This window comes from Mustelus asterias, chromosome 31, assembly GCF_964213995.1.
Source record: "Mustelus asterias chromosome 31, sMusAst1.hap1.1, whole genome shotgun sequence".
Lineage (NCBI taxonomy): Eukaryota > Metazoa > Chordata > Chondrichthyes > Carcharhiniformes > Triakidae > Mustelus > Mustelus asterias.
Genome location: NC_135831.1, coordinates 7,931,311 through 7,954,795, shown reverse-complemented (window position 1 = coordinate 7,954,795; position 23,485 = coordinate 7,931,311). Strand labels below are relative to the sequence as shown.

General features: G+C 48.6%; 1 protein-coding gene across 2 annotated transcripts in view; it reads left to right on the top strand.

The window, feature by feature from the left end:
- The window catches only part of LOC144481673 (uncharacterized), a 47,723-nt gene that overhangs the window by 14,714 nt on the left and 9,524 nt on the right, over nucleotides 1–23,485 (top strand). For both annotated transcript variants that reach the window (XM_078200802.1, XM_078200801.1), the window contains exons 2-9: nucleotides 11,667–11,722; nucleotides 13,175–13,267; nucleotides 15,045–15,172; nucleotides 16,699–16,848; nucleotides 17,228–17,305; nucleotides 18,904–19,083; nucleotides 19,925–20,021; nucleotides 22,025–22,245. In XM_078200802.1, the coding sequence (XP_078056928.1) occupies nucleotides 11,667–11,722; nucleotides 13,175–13,267; nucleotides 15,045–15,172; nucleotides 16,699–16,848; nucleotides 17,228–17,305; nucleotides 18,904–19,083; nucleotides 19,925–20,021; nucleotides 22,025–22,245 (1,003 nt within the window). The remainder of the gene's footprint in view (nucleotides 1–11,666; nucleotides 11,723–13,174; nucleotides 13,268–15,044; nucleotides 15,173–16,698; nucleotides 16,849–17,227; nucleotides 17,306–18,903; nucleotides 19,084–19,924; nucleotides 20,022–22,024; nucleotides 22,246–23,485) is intronic.

The following is a 23,485-nucleotide window of genomic DNA, read 5'->3' as shown; positions in this document are numbered from 1 at the left end:
AAGATCAACTGAAGACAAGATCTGATTCAAAAGTCTGACGGCAGCAGGGAAGAAGCTGTTCTTAAATCGGTTGGTCCGTGATCGCAGACTTAGAATCGTAGAATTCCTACAGTGCAGAAGGAGGCCATTCAGCCCACCAAGTCTTCACCGACTCTCCGACTGAGCATCTTACCCCTGCCCTATCCCCGTAACCCCACACATTAATCCTGCAAATCCACTTAATCTGCACACCGTTGGACACTAAGGGGCAATTTAGCATGGCCAATCCCCCTAACCCGCCCATCTTTGGACACTAAGGGGCAATTTAACATGGCCAATCCCCCTAACCCGCCCATCTTTGGACACTAAGGGGGCAATTTAGCATGGCCAATCCACCTAACCCGCACATCTTTGGACACTAAGGGGCAATTTAGCATGGCCAATCCCCCTAACCTGCACATCTTTGGACACTAAGGGGCAATTTAGCATGGACAATCCAACTAACCTGCACATCTTTGGACACTAAGGGACAATTTAGCATGGCCAATCCACCTAACCTGCACATCTTTGGACACTAAGGGGCAATTTAGCATGGCCAATCCACCTAACCTGCACATCTTTGGACACTAACGGGCAATTTAGCATGGCCAATCCACCTAACCTACACATCTTTGGACACTAAGGGGCAATTTAGCATGGCCAATCCCCCTAACCTGCACATCTTTGGACACTAAGGGGCAATTTAGCATGGACAATCCAACTAACCTGCACATCTTTGGACACTAAGGGACAATTTAGCATGGCCAATCCACCTAACCTGCACATCTTTGGACACTAAGGGGCAATTTAGCATGGCCAATCCACCTAACCTGCACATCTTTGGACACTAAGGGGCAATTTAGCATGGCCAATCCACCTAACCTGCACATCTTTGGACACTAAGGGGCAATTTAGCATGGCCAATCCACCTAACCTGCACATCTTTGGACACTAAGGGGCAATTTAGCATGGCCAATCCACCTAACCTGCACATCTTTGGACACTAAGGGGCAATTTAGCATGGCCAATCCACCTAACCTGCACATCTTTGGACACTAAGGGGCAATTTAGCACGGCCAATCCACCTAACCTGCACATCTTTGGACTGTGGGAGGAAACCGGAGCACCCGGAGGAAAGCCACGTGGACACGGGGAGAACGTGCAGACTCCACACAGAAAGCGACCCGTGCCGGGAATCGAACCCGGGTCCCTGGCGCTGTGAGGCAGCAGTGCCAACCATTTTGCCACCCTTGCCCTCACTATCGTCCTCGCTTAGCGTGGGATCACCAATATACTGTACATGCAGACAAACTCTTGCCTTTTAAGAGGGAGTTCCCCAATATATTTCCACTACCAACATCATCAACAGACACACTGGGCCAAATAACTTCCTTCTGCACTGTTACGATCCTGGGATTCTATCCATCGCATTTAATCTGTGTCCTTCTGGTTAAGATTTGAGGATTGGGATAGGGATGTTTTGCTGCAATTGTACAGGGCGTTGGTGAGGCCACACCTGGAGTATTGTGTACAGTTTTGGTGTCCTTATCTGAGGAAAGATGCCCTTGCTATAGAGGGAGTGCAGCGAAGGTTTACCAGGCTGATTCCTGGGATGGCAGCTCTGTCATATGAGGAGAGACTAAGTGGGTTAGGATTATATTCACTGGAGTTTAGAAGAGTGAGAGGGGATCTCATAGAAACTTATAAAATTCTAACAGGGTTAGACAGGGTAGATTCAGAAAGAATGTTCCCGATGGTGGGGGAATCCAGAACTGGGGGTCATAGTTTGAGGATAAGGGGGAAACAAAGAACAAAGAAAAACAAAGAACAGTACAGCCCTCCAAGCCTGCGTTGATCATGCTGCCCTAACTGGACTAAAACCGTCTGCACTTACGGAGTCCGTATCCTTCCATTCCCATCCTGTTCATGTATTCATCTCGATGCCCCTTAAATGCCGCTATCGTACCCGCTCCCACCCCCTCCCCGGGCAGTGCGTTCCAGACACTCACCCCCCCTCTGTGTAAAACACTTACCTCGCACATCTCCTCTAAACTTTCCCCCACGCACCTTAACCCTGTGTCCCCGAGTACTTGACTTTTCTACCCTAGGAAAGAACATCTGACTGTCCACTCTGTCCGTGCCCCTCATAATCTTGTAAACCAGGTCACCCCTCAACCCCCATCGTTCCAGTGAGAACAAACCAAGTTTCTCCAACCTCTTCTCAGAGCTAATATCCCGGTAGAAAATTATTAAATAATTTAAAAATATATTTTAAAGTCCTTTCGAACTGAGGTGTGGAGAAATGTCTTCACCCAGAGAGTGGTGAACATGTAGGATTCACTCCCTCCCCCCCACCGATCGCAATCCCCCTGCCTTCCCCCCACTGATAGCTGTAGAGTACCAGCGAGCCCCCTCCCCATTAGCCCCTCCCCTGTTAGCTCCACCCCTTACTGGCCCCGCACCCACACTAGCCCTGCCCCACTGGCTCCACCCCCACTGGCCCCGCCCCCACTGGCCCCGCTCCCACAGGCCCTGCCCCACTAGCTCCACCCCCACTGGCCCCGCCCCCACTGGCCCCACCCCCACTGGCCCTGCTCCCACAGGCCCTGCCCTATTAACCCCTCCCCATTAGCTCCACCCCCTACTGGCCCCGCCTCACACTAGCCCTGCCCCACTGGCTCCACCCCCACTGGCCCTGCCCCCACTGGCCCTGCCCCCACTGGCCCTGCACCCCAATGGCCCTGCCCCGACTGGCCCTGCCCCGACTGGCCCTGCCCCACTGGCCCTGCCCCACTGGCCCTGCCCCCACTGGTCCCCTTCCCCATTAGCCCCTCCCCTATTAGCTCCACCCCTTACTGGCCGTGCCCCACACTAGCCCTGCCCCACTGGCTCCATCCCCACTGGCCCTGCCCCCACTGGCACTGCCCCCACTGGCACTATCCCCATTAGCCCCTCCCCTATTAGATCCACCCTTACTGGCCGTGCCCCACACTAGCTCTGCCCCACTGGCTCCATCCCCACTGGACCTGCCCTCGCTGTGCCCACCCTCATTAGCCCCTCCCCATTAACTCCACCCACTACTGGCCCCACCCCACACTGGCCCTGCCCCACAGGCCCCACTCCCATTGGCCCCTCTCCCATTAGGCCCTCCCCATTAGCCCCTCCCTATTAGCCCCACCCCACAGTGGCCCCACCCCCACTGCCCCCACTCGCACTGGCCCCACCCCCAACACAATGGTAAATTCGCCCCCATCGAGTCAGAGCAACACAGCACGGAAACAGGCCCTTCAGCCCAACCGCTCCAGGCCGACCATGGTGCCCCTCCCAGCGAGTCCCCGCTGACCCCGCGATTGGCCCATTCCCCTCTAATCTTTTCCCATCCCTCTACTGATCCCAATGCTTTTTAAATGTCACTATTGAACCCGCCTCAACCATTTTCTCTGGCAGCTCATTCCATCCACGCACCGCCCTCTGTGTGAAGAACTCGCAACCTTTAGGTCCCTTTTGAATCTTTCCCCTCTCACCTTTAACCTATGCCCTCTAGTTTTCAATCCCTCTGCCCCGGGAAATAGACCACAGGTGGGACTTTATGGTTTCGTTCGTCCTGAAACCGTAAAATCCCACCCGAGGGTCAACGGACCTTCCCACGCTCCACCCCTCGCCCGCTCCGATTCCCGTGGCGGATGGGGGGGTAAAATTCCACCCTCTGTGTTTTGTTATTCATTCCTGGGACATGGGTGTCGCTGGCCGGGTCAGCATTTATTGCCCATCCCTAGTTGCCCCTTGGAGGGCAGTTGAGAGTCAACCACATTGCTGTGGCTCTGGAGTCACATGTCGGCCAGACCGGGTAAGGACGGCAGATTTCCTCCCCTAAAGGAACCAGATGGGTTTTTCCGACAATGGGTCATCAGTTGATTCTTAATCCCAGATATTTTTTTTTTCAATTCAAATTCCACCATCTGCCGTGGCGGGATTCGAACCCGGGTCCCCAGAACATTAGCTGAGCTTCTGGATGAATCGTCTAGCAATAATACCACTAGGCCTTTGTTCATCCTTGAAGTGAAGGGTAGGAAGGATAACCCGGGAAATTACAGGCCGGTGAGCTTGACGTCCGTGGTCGGGAAGTTGTTGGAGAGGATTCTTAGAGATAGGATGTATGCGCATTTAGAAAGGAATAAACTCATTAACGATAGTCAGCATGGTTTTGTGAGAGGGAGGTCATGCCTCACTAACCTGGTGGAGTTTTTTGAAGAAGTGACCAGAATGGTTGACGAGGGAAGGGCCGTGGATGTCGTCTATATGGACTTTAGTAAAGCATTTGACAAAGTCCCTCATGGTAGGATGGTGCAAAAGGTTGGATCTCATGGGATAAAGGGGGAGGTGGCTTGGTCACAGAAGACAGAGGGTGGTAGTGGAAGGGTCTTTTTCCGGCTGGAGGCCTGTGACTAGTGGTGTTCCGCAGGGCTCTGTATTGGGACCTCTGCTGTTTGTGATTTATATAAACGATCTGGAAGAAGGTGTAACTGGGGTGATCAGTAAGTTTGCGGACGACATGAAAATGGCTGGACTTGCAGATAGTGAGGAACATTGTCAGAGGCTACAGAAGGATATAGATAGGCTGGAAATTTGGGCAAAGAAATGGCAGATGGAGTTCAATCCTGATAAATGTGAAGTGATGCATTTTGGTAGAAATAACGTAGGGGGGAGCTATACGATAAATGGCAGAACCATAAAGAGTGTAGAGACGCAGAGGGATCTGGGTGTGCAAGTCCACAGATCCTTGAAGGTGATGTCACAGGTGGAGAAGGTAGTGAATAAGGCATATGGCATGCTTGCCTTTATAGGACGGGGCATAGAGTATAAAAGTTGGGGTCTGATGTTGCAGATGTATAGAACGTTCGTTCGGCCACATTTGGAATACTGCGTCCAGTTCTGGTCGCCACACTACCAGAAGGACGTGGAGGCTTTAGAGAGGGAGTGCAGAGGAGGTTTACCAGGATGTTGCCTGGTATGGAAGGGCTTAGTTATGAGGAGAGATTGGGTAAACTGAGGTTGTTCTCACTGGAAAGACGGAGGATGAGGGGTGACCTAATAGAGGTGTATAAAATTATGAAAGTCATAGATAGGGTGAACGGTGGGAAGCTTTTCCCCAGGTCGGTGGTGACGTTCACGAGGGGTCATAGGTTCAAGGTGAGGGGGGGGAGGTTTAACACGGATATCAGACGGACATATTTTACACAGAGGGTGGTGAGGGCCTGGAATGCGCTGCCAGGCAAGGTGGTGGAGGCGGACACACTGGGAACGTTTAAGACTTATCGAGATAGCCACATGAACGGAGTGGGAATGGAGGGATACAAAAGGATGGTCTAGTTTGGACCAGGGAGCGGCACGGGCTTGGAGGGCCGAAGGGCCTGTGCTGTATTGTTCTTTGTTCTTTTGTTCTTTGAATTGCCTCCTCTGCCTGGGTCTCTCCTCCACACACTCCTGCTCATGCTCTGTCTCCCCTTGGCCATGCACCCCCCCCTCCCCCCATCCCCCCCCCCATCCCCAACCAGGCACTGCCTCTCGCTAGAAACTCACACGCCTTCGCCTCTTCCATCGAATGAGGACTCTGAGGAGCGCAGCACTGAGCCCTGGATCCATTAGTTCTCCTGCCTTCTCTCCGCAACGACACATCGAAGACAACATTGATTAAAGGCCGCGGAGCGGGAACAAAGAACAAAGAAAATTACAGCACAGGAACAGGCCCTTTGGCCCTCCAAGCCTCCACCGACCATGCTGCCCCGATTGAACTAAAACCCCCTCCCCTTCCAGGACCATATCATGGATTGGCCATGCTAAATTGTCCTTTAGTGTCCAAAGATGTGCAGGTTAGGTGGATTGGCCATGCTAAATTGCCCCTTAGTGTCCAAAGATGTGCAGGTTAGGTGGATTGGCCATGCTAAATTGCCCCTTAGTGTCCAAAGATGTGCAGGTTAGGTGGATTGGCCATGCTAAATTGCCCCTTAGTGTCCAAAGATGTGCGGGTTAAGTGGATTGGCCATGCTAAATTGCCCCTTGGTGTACAAGGATGTGTAGGTTAGGTGGATTGGCCATGTTAAATTGCCCCTTAGTGTCCAAAGATGTGCAGGTTAGGTGGATTGGCCATGCTAACTTGCCCCTTCGTGCCCAAAGATATTCAAGTTAGATGGATTGGCCATGTTAAATTGTCCCTTAGTGTCCAAAGATGTGCAGGTTAGGTGGATTGGCCATGTTAAATTGTCCCTTAGTGTCCAAAGATGAGTAGGTTAGGTGGATTGGCCATGCTAAATTGCCCCTTGGTGTACAAGGATGTGTAGGTTAGGTGGATTGGCCATGCTAAATTGCCCCTTAGTGCCCAAAGATATTCAGGTTAGATGGATTGGCCATGCTAAATTGCCCCTTAGTGTCCAAAGATGTGTAGGTTAGGTGGATTGGCCATGCTAAATTGCCCCTTAGTGTCCAAAGATGTGCAGGTTAGGTGGATTGGCCATGCTAAATTGCCCCTTAGTGTCCAAAGATGTGCAGGTTAGGTGGATTGGCCATGCTAAATTGCCCCTTAGTGTCCAAAGATGTGCAGGTTAGGTGGATTGGCCATGCTAAATTGCCCCTTAGTGTCCAAAGATGTGCAGGTTAGGTGGATTGGCCATGCTAAATTGCCCCTTAGTGTCCAAAGATGTGCAGGTTAGGTGGATTGGCCATGCTAAACCGTGTTGAACTCCTGGCGGGGGTGGGGGGGTTGGGGGGAAGAGCTTGTCGTACGAGGAACAGTTGAGGACTCTGGGTCTGTAGTCGTAATTCTGTGCCCGTACCCCCATGGATCAAGGGGCTAATGGCTGAATTGGGGCGCTGCTTTGTCCGTGAGGCTGGTATCCTCCTGCTTCTGGCTGGATGCCACCTTCTGCCCTCCCCTGATGACTGGGCCGGAGAGGGCGAGATGGGTACATTGCACAGACATTTCAATATGGTGGCCAGACCTTTCAACCGCCAGTTGACCGCAGGTGGACACATCAACCCCCCTCTCCGCCCACCCAGAGAGATTATTAATGAGGTTCCGAGAATGGGGGGACCAGGACAGGTTGTTGGTGAGCTGGACACCCAAACACTTGAAGCTCTCGACCCTTTCTACTTCATCCCCGTTGATGTAGACAGGGGCATGTTCTCCTTTACGTTTCCTGAAGTCAATGACTATCTCCTTCGTTTTGTTGACATTGAGAAAGTGGAAGGTCTGTGACAAGCGGTGTTCCACAAGGATCAGTATTGGGGCCTCATAGATGAACAGGAATATCCACTGCTTGCTGAAGTCTAGGTCTGAGGCTTTAAAGTCAGGTGACCCTGACCTATACAAGAAAGAGTTTTAACAACACCAGGTTAAAGTCTTTAACCTGGACTTTAACCTGGACTTTAACCTGGTGTTGTTAAAACGCTTACTGTGTTCACCCCAGTCCAACGCCGGCATCTCCACATCATGACTATACAAGAAAGCCAGATCCGATCCAAGGAGATCCATCAAAGATGCCAAAAGACAGTACCAGAACAAGCTAGAGTCACACAGACCCCCGCCGACTATGGCAAGGTCTGCAAGACATAACAGTCTACAAGAGGAAGGCATGTAAAATCGCCGGCTCCAACGCACCCCTCCCTGAAGAGCTCAGTGCATTCTACACCCATTTTGAGCAAGAGGTCAGCGAGAACATGCCCTCCAGCCTGGAGTTCCTGGATGAACCTGTATCTGGGGGTCACCATTGCAGATGTCAGAGCAGCTTTCTCGAAGGTCAACCCACGGTAAGCGACTGGCCCGGATGGGATACCCGGATGAGCACTCAGATCCTGCGCGGATCAGCTGGCGGGGATTCACAGACATCTTCAACCTCTCTATCCAACAATCTGAGGTCCCGATCTGCTTCAAGAAGACGACCATCATCCTAGAATCCCTACAGTACAGAAAGAGGCCATTCGGCCCATCGAGTCTGCACCGACCACAATCCCACCCAGGCCCTACCCCCATATCCCTACATATTTTACCCACTAATCCCTCTAACCTACGCATCTCAGGACACTAAGGGGCAATTTTAGCATGGCCAATCAACCTAACCCGCACATCTTTGGACTGTGGGAGGAAACTGGAGCACCCGGAGGAAACCCACGCAGACACGAGGAGAATGTGCAAACTGCACACAGACAGTGACCCAAGCCGGGAATCGAACCCAGGTCCTTGGAGATGTGAAGCAGCAGTGCTAACCACTGTGCTACCATACCGTCCTGGTACCAAAGAAAAGCCAAGCATCGTGCCTTCATGACTATCGGCCGGTGGCTCTGACATCCATCATTATGAAGTGCTTTGAAAGGTTAGTCATGGCACGAATCAATTCCAGCCTCCCGATCCACTACAGTTTGCCGACCGCCGCAACAGGTCCACAGCAGATGCCATCTCCCTGGCCCTGCACTCAACCCTGGAACACCTAGATAACAAGGATACCTATGTCAGACTCCTATTTATTGACTACAGCTCAGCCTTCAACACTATTATTCCTACAAAAGTCATCTCCAAACTCCGTGGCCTGGACCTCGGCTCCTCCCTCTGCGACTGGATCCTGAACTTCCTAACCCACAGACCACAATCAGTAAGGATAGGCAACAACACCTCCTCCACGATCATCCTCAACACCAGTGCCCCACAAGGCTGTGTTCTCAGCCCCCTACTATACTCCTTATTCCCCTCTGACTGTGCGGCCAAATTCCCCTCCTAGTCGATTTTCAAGTTTGCTGACGACACCACTGTAGTGGGTCGGATCTCAAACAATGACGAGACAGAGTACAGGAACGAGATAGAGAATCTGGTGAACTGGTGCGGTGACAATAATCTCTCCCTCAATGTCAACAAAACGAAGGAGATTGTCATCGACTTCAGGAAGCGCAGTGTGGTCTTGGGCAGAGCAGGAGCCAGACCAAGCTGTGATACAACCAGAAAGAATGTCCAAAGATGTGGGGGTTAGGTTGATTGGCCAGGTTAAAAATTGCCCCTTAGAGTCCTGAGATGCGTAGGTTAGAGGGATTAGCGGGTAAATATGTGGGGGTAGGGCCTGGGTGGGATTGTGGTCGGTGCAGACTCGATGGGCCGAATGGCCTCCTTCTGCACTGTAGGGTTTCTATGATTCTATGAATGCTTCCTATGGTGCATCTATAAAAGATGGTGAGAGTCGTAGGGGACATGCCAAATTTCCTTAGCCTCCTGAGAAAGTAGAGGCGTTGGTGGGGCTTTCTTAACTATAGCGTCGGCGTGGGGGGGACCGGGACAGGTTGTTGGTGATCTGGACACCTAAAAACCTTGAAGCTCTCGACCCTTTCTACTTCGTCCCTGTTGATGTAGACAGCAATAGGCTTGATTTTGTGTCTCTGTGCCCTGTTTGAGAGCAGATTTCCACTCCATCCGACGAAGGAACAGCGCTCCGAAAGCTAATGGTATTTGCTACCAAATAAACCAGTTGGACTTTAACCTGGTGTTGTTAAAACTCTTACTGTGTTCATCCCAGTCCAACGCCGGCATCTCCACATCATGATGTAGACAGGGGCATGTTCTCCTTTACACTTCCTGAAGTCGATGACAATCTCCTTCTTTTTGTTGACATTGAGGGAGAGATTATTGTTGCCGCACCAGTTCACCAGATTCTCTATCTCATTCCTGTACTCTGTCTCGTCATTGTTTGAGATCCGACCCACTACAGTGGTGCAGATTGGCTTCTGTACCTCCCACTGCATTTCAAAAGCACCTGATGGTATTCTGTGGCCGAGAAAGGTGCTACATGTAGGCAAGAATAGAAGCAATATTACAATTTAACTTCTCTTGCTTTTGTTGCAGTTTATTTGACAGTTTGAGTCCCTTATCTTAGTCTGCAGTGCTGAAGTAAAAGTTGTGGGTGGACAATTGTGGTTTCTGTTTGAGAGTACTTGTATTGGGAAAAGTTAAAATGGGTTATTGTATCAATGGCACCGTCTTCTACCAGGTGACAATCTTGCAGAGTCATAGAATCATAGAATCATAGAAACCCTACAGTGCAGAAGGAGGCCATTCGGCCCATCGAGCCTGCACCGACCGCAATCCCACCCAGGCCCTATCCCCACATATTTACCCGCTAATCCCTCTAACCTATGCATCTCAGGACTCTAAGGGGCAATTTTTAAACCTGGCCAATCAACCTAACCCGCACATCTTTGGACTGTGGGAGGAAACCGGAGCACCCGGAGGAAACCCACGCAGACACGAGGAGAATGTGCAAACTCCACACAGACAGTCCATGGATTATATCTACATCAAGTGTCATAGACATGCAACCCCCTTTTCAGTTTTCTCAAAAACCTTTTATTGATGTTTTGTTTGCACTTCTGTCCCGCGCTCCTGGTCTTCGGACCAGTGCCCAGGCAGCGGACGACCAAAGGGGGTCATCCAACCCAACTATCTGCCCCTCTACCATGGCTAGATTCACGGTTGGGTGTCCCTGGAGAGGGAGCATGAGGCGCCCGAGGGCACTCTCTATGCCCTCCGTGCCTGAGTAGACTGGGGCTGTGCTCATTGGAATTCAGAAGAATGAGGAGAGATCTTATAGAGACATATAAGATTATGAAGGGAATAGATAAGATAGAAGCAGGGAAGTTGTTTCCACTGGCGGGTGAAACTAGAACTTGTGGCCTCAAAATAAGGGGAAGCAGATTTGGGACTGAGTTGAGGAGGAACTTCTTCACACAAAGGGTTGTGAATCTGTGGAATTCCCTGCCCAGTTGAGGCTACCTCGTTGAATATTTTTAAGGCAAGGATAGATAAATTTTCGAACAGTAAAGGGTTATGGTGAGCGGGCGGGTAAGTGGAGTTGAGTCCATGAAAAGATCAGCCATGATCTTATTGAATGGCGGGGCAGGCTCGAGGGTTCCAGATGGCCTACTCCTGCTCTGAGTTCTTGTGATCTAATGTGCCCGCTGGGCACCGCGGGGGCTGGGGTGCATTATCGAACCCTTTCATCACATGTTTTAAGTTTCCTTTCCACTTTGTCTTCTGTTTCAGGCGGTTTCCCCCTCCTTTTGGGGGGGATCTGCCCCTTTCGAGTTGTCCCTAAAGTTACTTTTGATTTTGTTTGTTTGGTTGGACAACGAAAAAATGTTCCCCTCCTTTTGGGAGGCTGCCCCTTTTAATTCGTCCCTCGGTTAATTTGATTTAGTTTAATTGATCAGTCAAAAAGCTTGACTTCTATCAGGTGACACGGGGGGGGGGGGGGGGTGGAAGACCTCAGAGCCACCCCTCCCCACTTATCGGTCCAATAGAAAGGGGGCCCGATAATGAGGCCTAAACTGAAGGCTTGGTTAAGGGCCTATTACCCAGCTAGCACAGGGAAATCTCATTACCGGTTAATTGGAGCCCAGTGGTTTAAATAGCAGTGCAACTTGTTGTTTGGTATTGTGTCTTCTCTCCCTTCTCCTGTGTTGTGGACAGCATTGCCTGGTGAGCTGCCTGCTTCACCTTGAGTCAAATTATGGACTTGCAACTTTTAGGGTGAGTGTGTTTTCCCCCCAGTTGTCCTCTTGCTTGAAGCTGTGTTACCAAATGAGTTAATTTTTTATTTTCCTTGTTTAAATATTAGAGTACTGTTGCTGCTGGCAACATTAAGCACAGAAGTGAAGACTGACCCACCCCCTGGTAAGTTGCCACCTTTTTTTTAGCTTGCCTTTTGGCTTGTCGCTTTGATATTTGGTTAAATTCCCAAGGAATGCCTTGAGTTTAAGACCGCTTTAGGGGTTTTCAATACTTTTCTCCTTTTCCTGTTGGATTCTACTCTGAGAGGAACATCCATTGTTCCTTTTCGTGTTGTAGAAATCTTGTGTCCTGTTTTGACTATGGATAAACTTTTTGTTATGGCTCAAGCAACGGCTACACTTATCAAATTCTAAACACTTGCCTCTAGAATGTTGGTTCTCAAGCTTTGTAATCATAGCAACATAGATTAGGAGCAGGCCCTTTGAGCCTGCCCTGCCATTCATCATCATGGCTGATCATCCAACTCAATAGCCTAATCCTGCTTTCCCCCCATAACCTTTGATCCCATTCGCCCCAAGTGCTATATCCAGCCGCCTCTTGAATCCATTCAATGTTTTGGCATCAACTACTTCCTGTGGGAATGAATTCCACAGGCTCACCGGGTGAAGAAATGTCTCCTCATCTCCGTCCTAAATGGTCTACCCCGAATCCTCAGACTGTGATCAGATATAATGGTACATCTAATGTTCATGTATTGGGGGTCAGTTCTACATGGTTTTTATCTATGGGAGGTGGGTATTACTGGTTAGGCCAGTGGATTAGCTTGGCTGTGCTCAACTGCCCTTTAGTATCAGGGAGTTGACAGGGTAAATATGGGGTTCAAGACCTGGATAGAATTGTTGGTGCAAACTTGATGGGCTGAATGGTCTTCAATGTAGGGGATTCTCTATTTAACTGCCCTCCCTTTCAGTGGGCAGTTAGGAGTTATCCACATTACTGTAGATCTGGAGTTACTTGTTGGCCCTACCAGGTAAGGAAAGCAGATATCCTTCCCTGAAGGGACATTTACTGTAGTTTAATCGGACACTTAATAAAATTTTACCATTTGTTGGGGAGACGATTAATAATCTAGTGATAATGCCATGACACCACCACCCTTCCAGAAGTGTTCCACTTCTACATATTATCTCCCTCAAATTGGTAACTACTGTCCTTCACAGAAGATGGGAGGAGGCCATTCGGCCCTTCGAGCCTGCTCTGCCATTCATCACCATCATGGCTGATCATCCAACTCAATAGCCTAATCCTGCTTTATTCCCCATAACCTTTGACCCCATTCGCCCCAAGTGCTATATCCAGCCGCCTCTTGAATACATTCAATGTTTTGGCATCAACTGCTTCCTGTGGGAATGAATTCCACAGGCTCACCGGGTGAAGAAATGTCTCCTCACCTCCGCCCTAAATGGTCTACCCCGAATCCTCAGACTGTGACCCCTGGTTCTGGACTCCCCCCACCATCGGGAACATCCTCCCTGCATCTACCCTGTCTTGTCCTGTTAGAATTTTATAAGCCTGAGATCCCTTGATTTGACTTGACTATATCTTTTCCTAAAGGAGCTATCCAAAGAGAATGCCGGGATCGATATTTCTACACTTGGATTGATAGGAACTTTCTCTCTACAAGAAAATGGAGCATTGATGCAAGCGGTGAGATTTTCCAGACACCATTTGGGCTATTAGTGAGGGTGAAATGGTCACCATTTATTGGAGGGGAGGTGAGAAAGGTCTAATACACATCACTTGGTGAGTGAATGGGTATCCAAGGACCACTGGGATGCTGGTCTCTCTCTTCTAGATGAAACTGGAATACAAGGCTAGAACAAAATTCTCTAAATTGCAGCAGGTCTGACAACATCTGCTGAAGAAGATTAGGGCACACGGAGTTGGGGGTAGTGTGTTAAAGTGGATTGGGGACTGGCTATCCGACAGGAAGCAAAGAGTCGGAATAAATGGGTGTTTTTCCGGTTGGAGGAAGGTAACTAGTGGCGTGCCGCAGGGATCGGTACTCGGGCCGCAACTATTTACCATTTATATAGATGATCTGGAGGAGGGGACAGAGTGTAGGGTAACGAAGTTTGCAGACGACACAAAGATAAGTGGAAAAGTGAATCGTGTGGAGGACGGAGAAGATCTGCAGAGAGATTTGGACAGGCTGAGTGAGTGGGCGAGGATATGGCAAATGGAGTATAACGTTGATAAATGCGAGGTTATGCACTTTGGAGGAAATAATAACAAATGGGATTACTATCTCAATGGAAACAAATTAAAACATGCTACCGTGCAAAGGGACCTGGGGGTCCTTGTGCATGAGACGCAAAAGCCCAGTCTGCAGGTACAACAGGTGATCAAGAAGGCAAATGGGATGTTGGCCTATATCGCGAGGGGGATAGAATATAAAAGCAGGGATGTCTTGATGCACCTGTACAGGGCATTGGTGAGGCCGCAGCTGGAATACTGTGTGCAGTATTGGTCCCCTTATATGAGGAAGGATATATTGGCATTGGAGGGAGTGCAGAGAAGGTCCACCAGGTTGATACCGGAGATGAGGGGTTTGGATTATGAGGAGAGGCTGAGGAGATTGGGTTTGTACTCGTTGGAGTTTAGAAGGATGAGGGGGGGGATCTTATGGAGACTTGTAAGATAATGCGGGGGCTGGATAGGGTGGAGGTGGAGAGATTCTTTCCACTTAGTAAGGAAGTTAAAACTAGAGGACACAGCCTCAAAATAAAGGGGGGTCGGTTTAAGACAGAGTTGAGGAGGAACTTCTTCTCCCAGAGGGTGGTGAATCTCTGGAATTCTCTGCCCACTGAGGTGGTGGAGGCTACCTCGCTGAATGTTTAAAGCACGGATGGATGGATTCCTGATCGGTAAGGGAATTAAGGGTTATGGGGATCAGGTGGGTAAGTGGAACTGATCCACGTCAGATCAGCCATGATCTTATTGAATGGCGGGGCAGGCTCGAGGGGCTAGATGGCCTACTCCTGCTCCTATTTCTTATGTTCTTAAATGGGGCTAATGTGTCAAGTCTTGCCTTCAGCTCTGAAGGGTCATCCAGACTTGTTTTGGGTCTAGATGACCCTTCATCAGAGTTGGTTGTAGTTTTGGTTTGGCCACCACTCCTTGGAAAGGACCCTCCTTGAGGGGATGCAGCATAGGTTCACAGTAGTACTAGGGTTAAATTACAAGGACTTTTGAAAGGTAAAGTTAGTGAGGGAAGGAGGGCACTTTGTGTACAAGCTCGGGTCTTTGAGGGTAATATAAGGAAGCACTTGCTTGACATGGTGGGCGAAATGACTGGCAAATGAACTACGAGGGGGTCGGCTGAATGTGTTCCTCACTCGTAATGGATATGACAAAGTCATAGCCATTGAACTTCTAACTCCTTGCTGCCTTCATCCTGATCACTATGCATTTTCCCCCACAGATGATTCTGGAAACAAGTTTCCACTGACCCCTCGGTTTGCGGCTATGTGTGGTTTCAATCTTGGCTCTGATAAATGGGGGAATCTGGAGATCAGGACTTCATTCCTGGGCTGTTTGGTTCAGAATGACGTGAGTAGTCTCCCTTCAGGAGAAGCCAACACTAACTTGATAGCGGGGTGATGAAACATGACTTTAGCAGCACTGAGTTGGGCGGGGGGGGGGGGGGGCCTCAAAAACAATTGGCAGGCCTCCATGTGAAAGAGGGTGGAAATTGGAATCCTTGCAGTGCAGAAGGAGGCCATTTGGCCCATTGTCTCTGCACTGACTTTCCCAAAGAGTATCTTGACCTATCTGCAACTACCATGATTTATCCACCTAACCTACACATCTTTGGACAGTGGGAGGAAACATGCAAATGCCAGGCCAGAATCTAACCCAGGTTCCTGGCACTGGAGCAGCAGTGCTACCCACTTCCATTTTTGGAGGGAAGAGCTATCCATGTGGTAGGATCAATCTTCAGAGGATTTTAACTGCCTGTTAAAATGTGTGGGGAGAAAAAGGTTCTCGAGCGTTTGTGGGAATTAACCCATTTTAAATATTTGTTAGAGGTTTTACAGCATGAGAACAGGCCCTTGTCACAACTTGTTCATGCCACCCTTTAACCACTAAGCTAGGTCCAATTGCCTAGGCCCATATCCACCCTGACCATGTAACTGTCTAAATACTTCAACAAAAATTGTACCTACCTCTAGCAATTAATTCCAGACACAACCTGTGGGGAGAAAATTGACCCTCTTGCATCTCTCCCCTCTCTCCTACCTATGCCCTCTAGTTTTAGACTCCCCTAACTTTGGGACAAGATGTCGACTATCTAGCTGATCGATGCTGGTCATTGTTTTATAGACCTCATAGAGATTTACAGCATGGAAACAGGCCCTTCGGTCCAACTTGTCCATGCTGCCCTTTTTGTTTTAAACCCCTAAGCTAATCCCAATTGGCCCATATCCCTCTATACCCATGTAACTATCTCAATGCTTTTTAAAAGACAAATGTGCCTACCTCGACTACTACCTCTGGCAGCTTGTTCCAGACACTCGCCACCCTGTGGGGGGGATGGAATTGCCCCCCTGGACACTTTTGTTTTGTATATCTCTCCTTAAACCTATTCCCTCTAGTTTTAGACTTCCCTACCTTTGGGAAAAGATGTTGACTATCTAGCTAATCTGTGCCCCTCGTTGTTTTATAGACCTCTATAAGATCAGCCTCCTATGCTCCAGTGGAGAAAAAGTTCCAGCCTCTCCTTGTAACTCAATCCATCAAGTCCTGGTAGCATCCTAGTAAATCTCTTGCACTTGTTTAATATCCTTTCTAGAATAGGGTTCCAACTATTCTTCCCCACCCCCACTTTCAATACACACTTGGAGATGTGTCCCAATGCAATCTACCACAAACAGAATAGTTTTGCCCCTGTGCTATCAAAATTTATTTTGAAGCTAGCTGGTAACTGTATGGGGAAAAACTCCACCCTGGATTAGCAATGCTACCATGTGGTTGACTATCTACAGTGGTAACTGGCTACTCTTACAATGTTGGGTCTTGTAATGGGCTGTGCCAAGTCGATCATGTTAAACTTGTCTTTTGGCTCATCCTTTCAGAATGACGACACCTTCTCCCTCAACATCCATTTAAACATCGAGCACAAGTCCATCCCTGGTTTCTTCACCACTCACTCTTTCTCCATGACTTGTGGACTTGGATACCAATGGAGTTCCAGAGAAATAGTTTGTGAAGAGAACTACATGGAGGTAAGATTATCATGTCACGCCTTGAGCATGTCCTCTTCAATTACATTGGCTTGACCCAAATCACCATTTAGCCTTGGCTAGGTGACGATAGACCACTTTGTACCAATTGATTCATAACAGCATATTGTACACTCACTTCTCCATAAGCACCCCAACTTGTGCCAGTGAGTTGCACACCCTGGATAATTTTCCTGTGTGCAAATGCTGTAGTTTGACCTTGGTCAAGTCTTCCATTGGCCCAGCTATTAACTCACTCCCAGTAATGGATACAACTTGGTCTTTGTGTAGACTTGCAAATTTCTTACACCCCTGCTGTCAATGGAAAGATGGGTTAAGAATTGACGAGATATTTTTTTGATTTGGGACTTCTTTCCCATAGGTTTCTGTTAGAAGATTATTCCCTGGAATTGCCGAAGAACAAATGGAAATTGAGGACTGGGAAGCAGTTATACCAGCAGTAAGCGACTCCAGTATGAGGTGTATGTATATAGCACACCAATGAATGGAACAGCCTTGCTGTGTGCCCTCACTCCTATTTCAATATTGACTCTCATAGTCCAGTCAAATTGAGGAGCTTAATGAAGAACTAAGGACAAGTATTGAAAAGCCAGAATGAACTCGCTGCCAGGGGAGGTAGTGGAAGCAGATATGATGATGACTTAAGGGGCTTCTTGACAAATACATGCATGGGATGGGAATGAAAGGATATGGTCCCTGGAAGGGTACAAGGCTTTAGTTCAGTCGAGCAGCATGGTCAGTGCAGGCTTGGAGGGCCAAAGGTCCTGTTCCTGTGCTGTAATGTTCTTTTAGGGGTTGAGAATTATGCCTTGCATGGGGGCAATGGCTGAGTGATATTATTGCTAGACTCTTAATCCAAAAACTCAGCTAATGCTCTGGGGACCCAGGTTCAAATCCCACCATGGCAGGTGGTGGAATCTGAATTCACAAAAGAATATCTAGAATTCAGAATCTAATGAACCATGGAACAATTGTCAGGGAAAACCCATCTGGTTCACTAATGTTCCTTTAGGGAAGGAAATCTGCCATCCTTGGCCAGTCTGGCCTACATGTGATCCAGAGCCGCCACAATGTAGTTGACTCAACTGCCCACTCGGGATGGGCAATAAATGTTGGCCAGCCAATGCTCATCACTCACGAATGGGAGTGGCACAGTGGTTAGTACTACTGCCTCAGTGCCAGGGAGCCAAGTTTGATTCCTGGCTTGGGTCATTGTGCAAGCTTCAGACATTCTCCATGTCTGTATGCATTTCCTTCAACCATCCCAAAATGTGTAGGTTAGATGGATTGGCCGTGCTAAATTGCCCCTTGGTGGCAGGGGGGACTAGGTAGGGTAGGAATTATGGGGTAAGGCCAGGTGGGATTGTGCTCAGTGCAGACTCAATGGGCCAAATGGCCTCCTTCTGCACGTTAGGATTCTACAAATTAAAGTCATGGCAGCCATTTTGCATGCATCCTAAGGATTCCTGTTAATTCACCTGAGCAGACAGAACAGGCTATTTGATCCCTCCAAGCCTGCATCAATTGTGATGCCTGGCTAAACTAAAACCATACACACTTGGTCTATATCCTTCCATTCCCATTCTATTCATCCATTTGCCCTTGGGTGCTGCAATCACCTGCTCCCACCACCTATGCCCCCTAGAACTTTACTTTTCTACTATAGGAAAGAGCATCCGACTATCCACTCTGTCTGTGCCACTCAATCTTGTAAACCTCTATCGGGTCACCCCTCAACATCTCTTCCAGTGAGAAGCCAAGTTTATTGATCCTCTGCTCATAGCAAATACCCTTCAGACTAGGCAACATCTAGTCTATTTCTATATAGACAGTATCTAATGCCTTGAATGACAGCACTAACGGGGGTTCTTGAGCTCTCGAGTGGGACTCGCGCCAACAACCACCATTAGTTGAGTTTTTAAACCATGGGAATGTTGCTGTCACTCTTGGTGTGAGTTGCTTTGGAGGATGGTACTATGATATTGGATAATTGTCTAAATGTAGAACAGTTTGTGCTCGACTCGTTGTCTTTTCCAGGCTCAAGAGGCCATTACTTCAGTCTGGCAGATTGTATTCCAAGTGACTGACGGGGAGGTGACCCAGCTGAAGACGATGACCACCACACAAGCGCACTCTTTTGGATATGGCGTCAACACTACTGCTTCCCGGGTTGTGTTCAGAGCTCCATACAATTCCAATGAATCGAGCATTATAATGGTTAGTCAACATCCAGTCCAATTCGTAGAGTATATCAATGATTTTGAGCCAGGATTGTATCACTACAGTGAACAGATGGGGGTAGCAGTGGTTAGCATTGCTGCCTCACAGCACCAGGGACCCAGGTTCAATTCCAGTCACTGCAGAGTCTGCGCACATTCTCCCCATATCTGCATGGGTTTTCTCCCACACTCCAAAGATGTGGATTGGCCATGCTAGATTTCCCCCTAGTGTCAGGGGGATTAGCAGGGTAAATGTGCAGGGGTTACGGGAATAGGACTGATGGGATTGTGGTCAGTACACTATGGGCTAAATGGCCTCCTTCTATACTGTAGGGGTTCTGAGATCTTGGTGTAAACTCTCATCCATTTCTAAAATACAATGAATTGCATGTTGGTTTTTGCATCCCCTTCTGGGACACAATGGCATGCATGTGGTTGTACACCACCAACTCTAATGGCTTAATCTCCATATCCCATAAGTGCTATCACAAGATGCAGGTATCACTAACTGGCCCAGCAGTTGTCCTTGAGCCAACTAGCTTGCCACTCTGTTTGAGTAGAGCAGACCATTAACAACAATTTGAGACTTTAATTGCCTATTTTATTGGATGGGGTTTGAACTTTGGATTGCTAGTCCACTGACAATACATTACTCCACCCCTTTCCCCCATTGTGAGCAAAAGTATAGCTCTTCCTCCCCCTGTCAGGGTCAGCACGGCTGACCTCAATGATGGTGCTGGATATAATGAGGAGTGAAGTCAATTAACTAACTGTAGTGCCTGAACTCTCCCATGCATTGTTCACTAAGTCTAATTGGTCCACTATCCTTTTTTCCTAAGATTGACAACATGCCAGTTGAAAGCATCAAGGCAACAGTATTCTACAAACAAAGATGGCTGATCCTGTTGGTTGACAGCTCAACTGCCTGTCCAATTGGTAAGTTCAAGAGAACGCTACATCCTCATCACCTGATTTTTGAACTAGTTGGTTCCTGTGAATATTTGAGGCTTAGTGACCATCCTTTAGTTGTTGCAATAGCCCCCACTTTGGAGTGGGCCATTCAGTCCTTTGTGCCTGATGTCAGTCATTATGATCATCCAACTTGGTTTGTTCCTTTTTTCCTCAAATTCCCTTCATCCCAAGAGCTATATCTAGTTTAACTTCTTTGTGGCAGAATTCCACAAGCTCACCACTCTTAATGCCTTCTATGACACCACCATTAGGAACATCCTATTGCAATTTTATTGGTTCCTGAGATTTCCCCCTCCCCAACACACACACCTTGTACATTTTGCCATCAGCAGGTATAAAACATAGAAAAACTACAGCACAAAACAGGCCCTTCGGCCCCACAAGTTGTGCCGAACATATCCCTACCTTTCAGGCCTACCTATAACCCTCCATCCTATTAAGTCCCATGTACTCATCCAGGAGTCTCTTAAAAGACCCTATTGAGTTTGCCTCCACCACCACTGATGGCAGCTGATTCCCACAACCCTCTGTGAAAAATCCCTCCCCCCCCCCCCCCCCCCCCCCCCCCCCTTTCCCCACACATCTTAAACCTGTGTCCTCTCGTAGCAGCCATTTCCACCCTAGGAAAAAGCCTCAGAGTCCACCCGATCTATGCCTCAACATCTTAAATACCTCTATTAGGTCTCCTCTCATCCTTTGTCTCTCCAAGGAGAAAAGACTGAGCTCCCTCAGCCTATCCTCATAAGGCATGCCACTCAATCCAGGCAACATCCTTGTAAATCTCCTCTGCACCCTTTCAATCATTTCCACATCCTTCCAGTAATGAGGCGACCAGAACTGAGCACAGTACTCCAAGTGGGGTCTGACAAGGGTCGTGTATAGCTGCATCATTATCCCTGGACTCCTAAACTCAATCCCTCGATTGATAAAGGCCAGCACACCATACGCCTTCTTAACCACCTCCTCCACCTGCAGGGCCGATTTTAGAGTCCCATGGACCCGGACCCCAAGGTCCTTCTGATCCTCTACAGTACTAAGAGTCTTTCCCTTTATATTGTACTCCTTCATCCCATTTGACCTGCAAAAATGGACCACTACGCATTTATCTGGGTTGAAGTCCATCTGTCACTTGTCCACCCAGTCTTGCATCCTATCCATGTCCCTCTGTAACTGCTGACATCCCTCCAGACTATCCACAACCCCACCAACCTTCGTGTCGTCGGCAAACTTACCAACCCATCCCTCCGCTTCCTCATCCAGGTCATTTATGAAAATGACAAACAGCAAGGGTCCCGGAACAGATCCCTGGGGCACACCACTGGTGACCGACCTCCATTTAGAAAAAGACCCATCTATACCCACTCTCTGCCTCCTTTGGGCAAGCCAGTTCTGGATCCACAGGGCAGCAGCCCCTTGGATCCCATGCCCTCTCTCTTTCTAGAAGCCTTGCATGGGGGACCTTATCCAATGCCTTGCTAAAATCCATATAAACAACATCTACCGCTTTCCCTTCGTCAATGTGTTTTGTCATATTTTCGAAGAACTCCACCAGGCTCGTAAGGCACGATCTGCCCTTGACAAAGCCATGCTGAGTATTCTTGAGCATACTAAACCCCTCCCAATGCTCATAAATCCTGTCCCTCAGGATCTTCATCAGCTTACCAACCAGAGGTTAGACTCACCGGTCAGTGATTTCCCACGCTATCCCTATTCCCCTTGAAAATAGGAACCACATCTGTAATCCTCCAGCACCTCTCCGCCTCCATCGATGACACACAGATCATCGCCAGAGGCTCTGCAATCTCCTCCCTAGCCAATTTGAATTCTCTCTTCAGTCCTAACATGCCGGTAAACCTTTGCACTCCGAGAAACCAAAACTGCACACTGCCAGGTGCGGCCTCACCAAAACCCTATAACTGCAGCAAGACATTCCATTTACCAAAACCACTTCCAATTCTTTCTTTCAGGTCCTGCCATCTTGCAAGACAACAAGCTCATTTGGCCCACGCCAAGGGTTTTGGATCCTTTGGTATTTCCAGCCAACATGACAGCAGATATGGTGGTCATGGGCATCGATGGCAAGTTTCTGGATGACAATACTCTGGAGCAGAGGGGCTATGACCTGTACATCAATATTTCTGTAATAGCCATCGTCATCCCAGTTGGGGCAGAAGGGGGCGTGAGTAAGGTCAGTTCGTCACTATTCTCACTCTATGGGGAGCTTATTCTTTCCTGTATCATCTTGGCACAAACCTCTTTGCTATAAACTGAGAATCCAGGAACATGCAATGCTGAAGGAGGCCACTTGGCCAATCCAGTCTGCAAGTTCTTGCCCATTCCTGGACGAATCCCCCCCCGCCCCCAATTTCCACATAGCCTGGGTGGGACAACTTGGCATGGCCAATCCACCTCCCAGCACACTTCAGACTGGGAGGAAAATACAGGAATGTACAAACTCCACTGCGGAGGACAGTGGTTAGTACTGTTGCCTCACAGCGTCGGGGACCCAGGTTCAATTCGTCTTCAGTGACTGCCAGTGTGGAGTTTGCATGTTCTCCTGCATCAGTTTCCTCCCACAATGTGCAAGTTCAATGGATAGGGTCAGTTTAGCATGGCCTAATGTCAGGGATATGGGAATAGGGTCTGGGTGGGATTGTTCAGTGCAGACTCAATGGGCCAAATGGCCTCAGCTGCACTGCAGGGGATTGTATGATAGTAACCCAAGGCTGGAATTGAGCCCTGCCATGCTGCCCCTTCCACTGCATCTTCAATTCAGATGCAATAGAGTTTGGTCCATATTTCAGTTGTCTAGACCTGTTACTTGATGCCCTTGAGCAAGCCTTCAATAGCACCTGTTCTCAATTCAAGGATTGTAATCCTTAGGCTAAAATTGTCAATTACCCCTTGGATGTTACTAGGCTTAAATATAAAACTCCCATCACTATCCTGTGAAGAGATATGGGAGTCTGTGCTGACTTTGTTAGTCCCAAGGCTAACATTCATGTCACTAAATTCTCTCTAGTGCCTTTGAGTTGTTGTCATATGGGAATACAGAGTATTCCATTCCAAAAGTGCTTCAAACTTCAGCAGTGGTTAGCACTGCTGTCTCTCAGCACCAGGGATTGGGTTCAATCTGGCCTTGGGTCACTGGAGTTTGCACATTTCCCCCCTGTCTGTGGGTTTCCACCCACAAGATGTGTAGGTTGGGAGGGGGTTGGCCATGCTAAATTGCCCCTTGGTGTCAGGGGATTAGCTAGGGTAAATGGCTGGGATTGTGCTCAGTGCCAACTCAATGGGCCAAATCACTAATTCTATTCAGCACTGTATAGACAAGTGCATGTTGGGTGAAGAGTTCAAGCCTTGTTCTTTAGTTAAAACTGTACAAACATCTCAAATAGCACATTAGTTCATGAACAAGCCCTTTCATG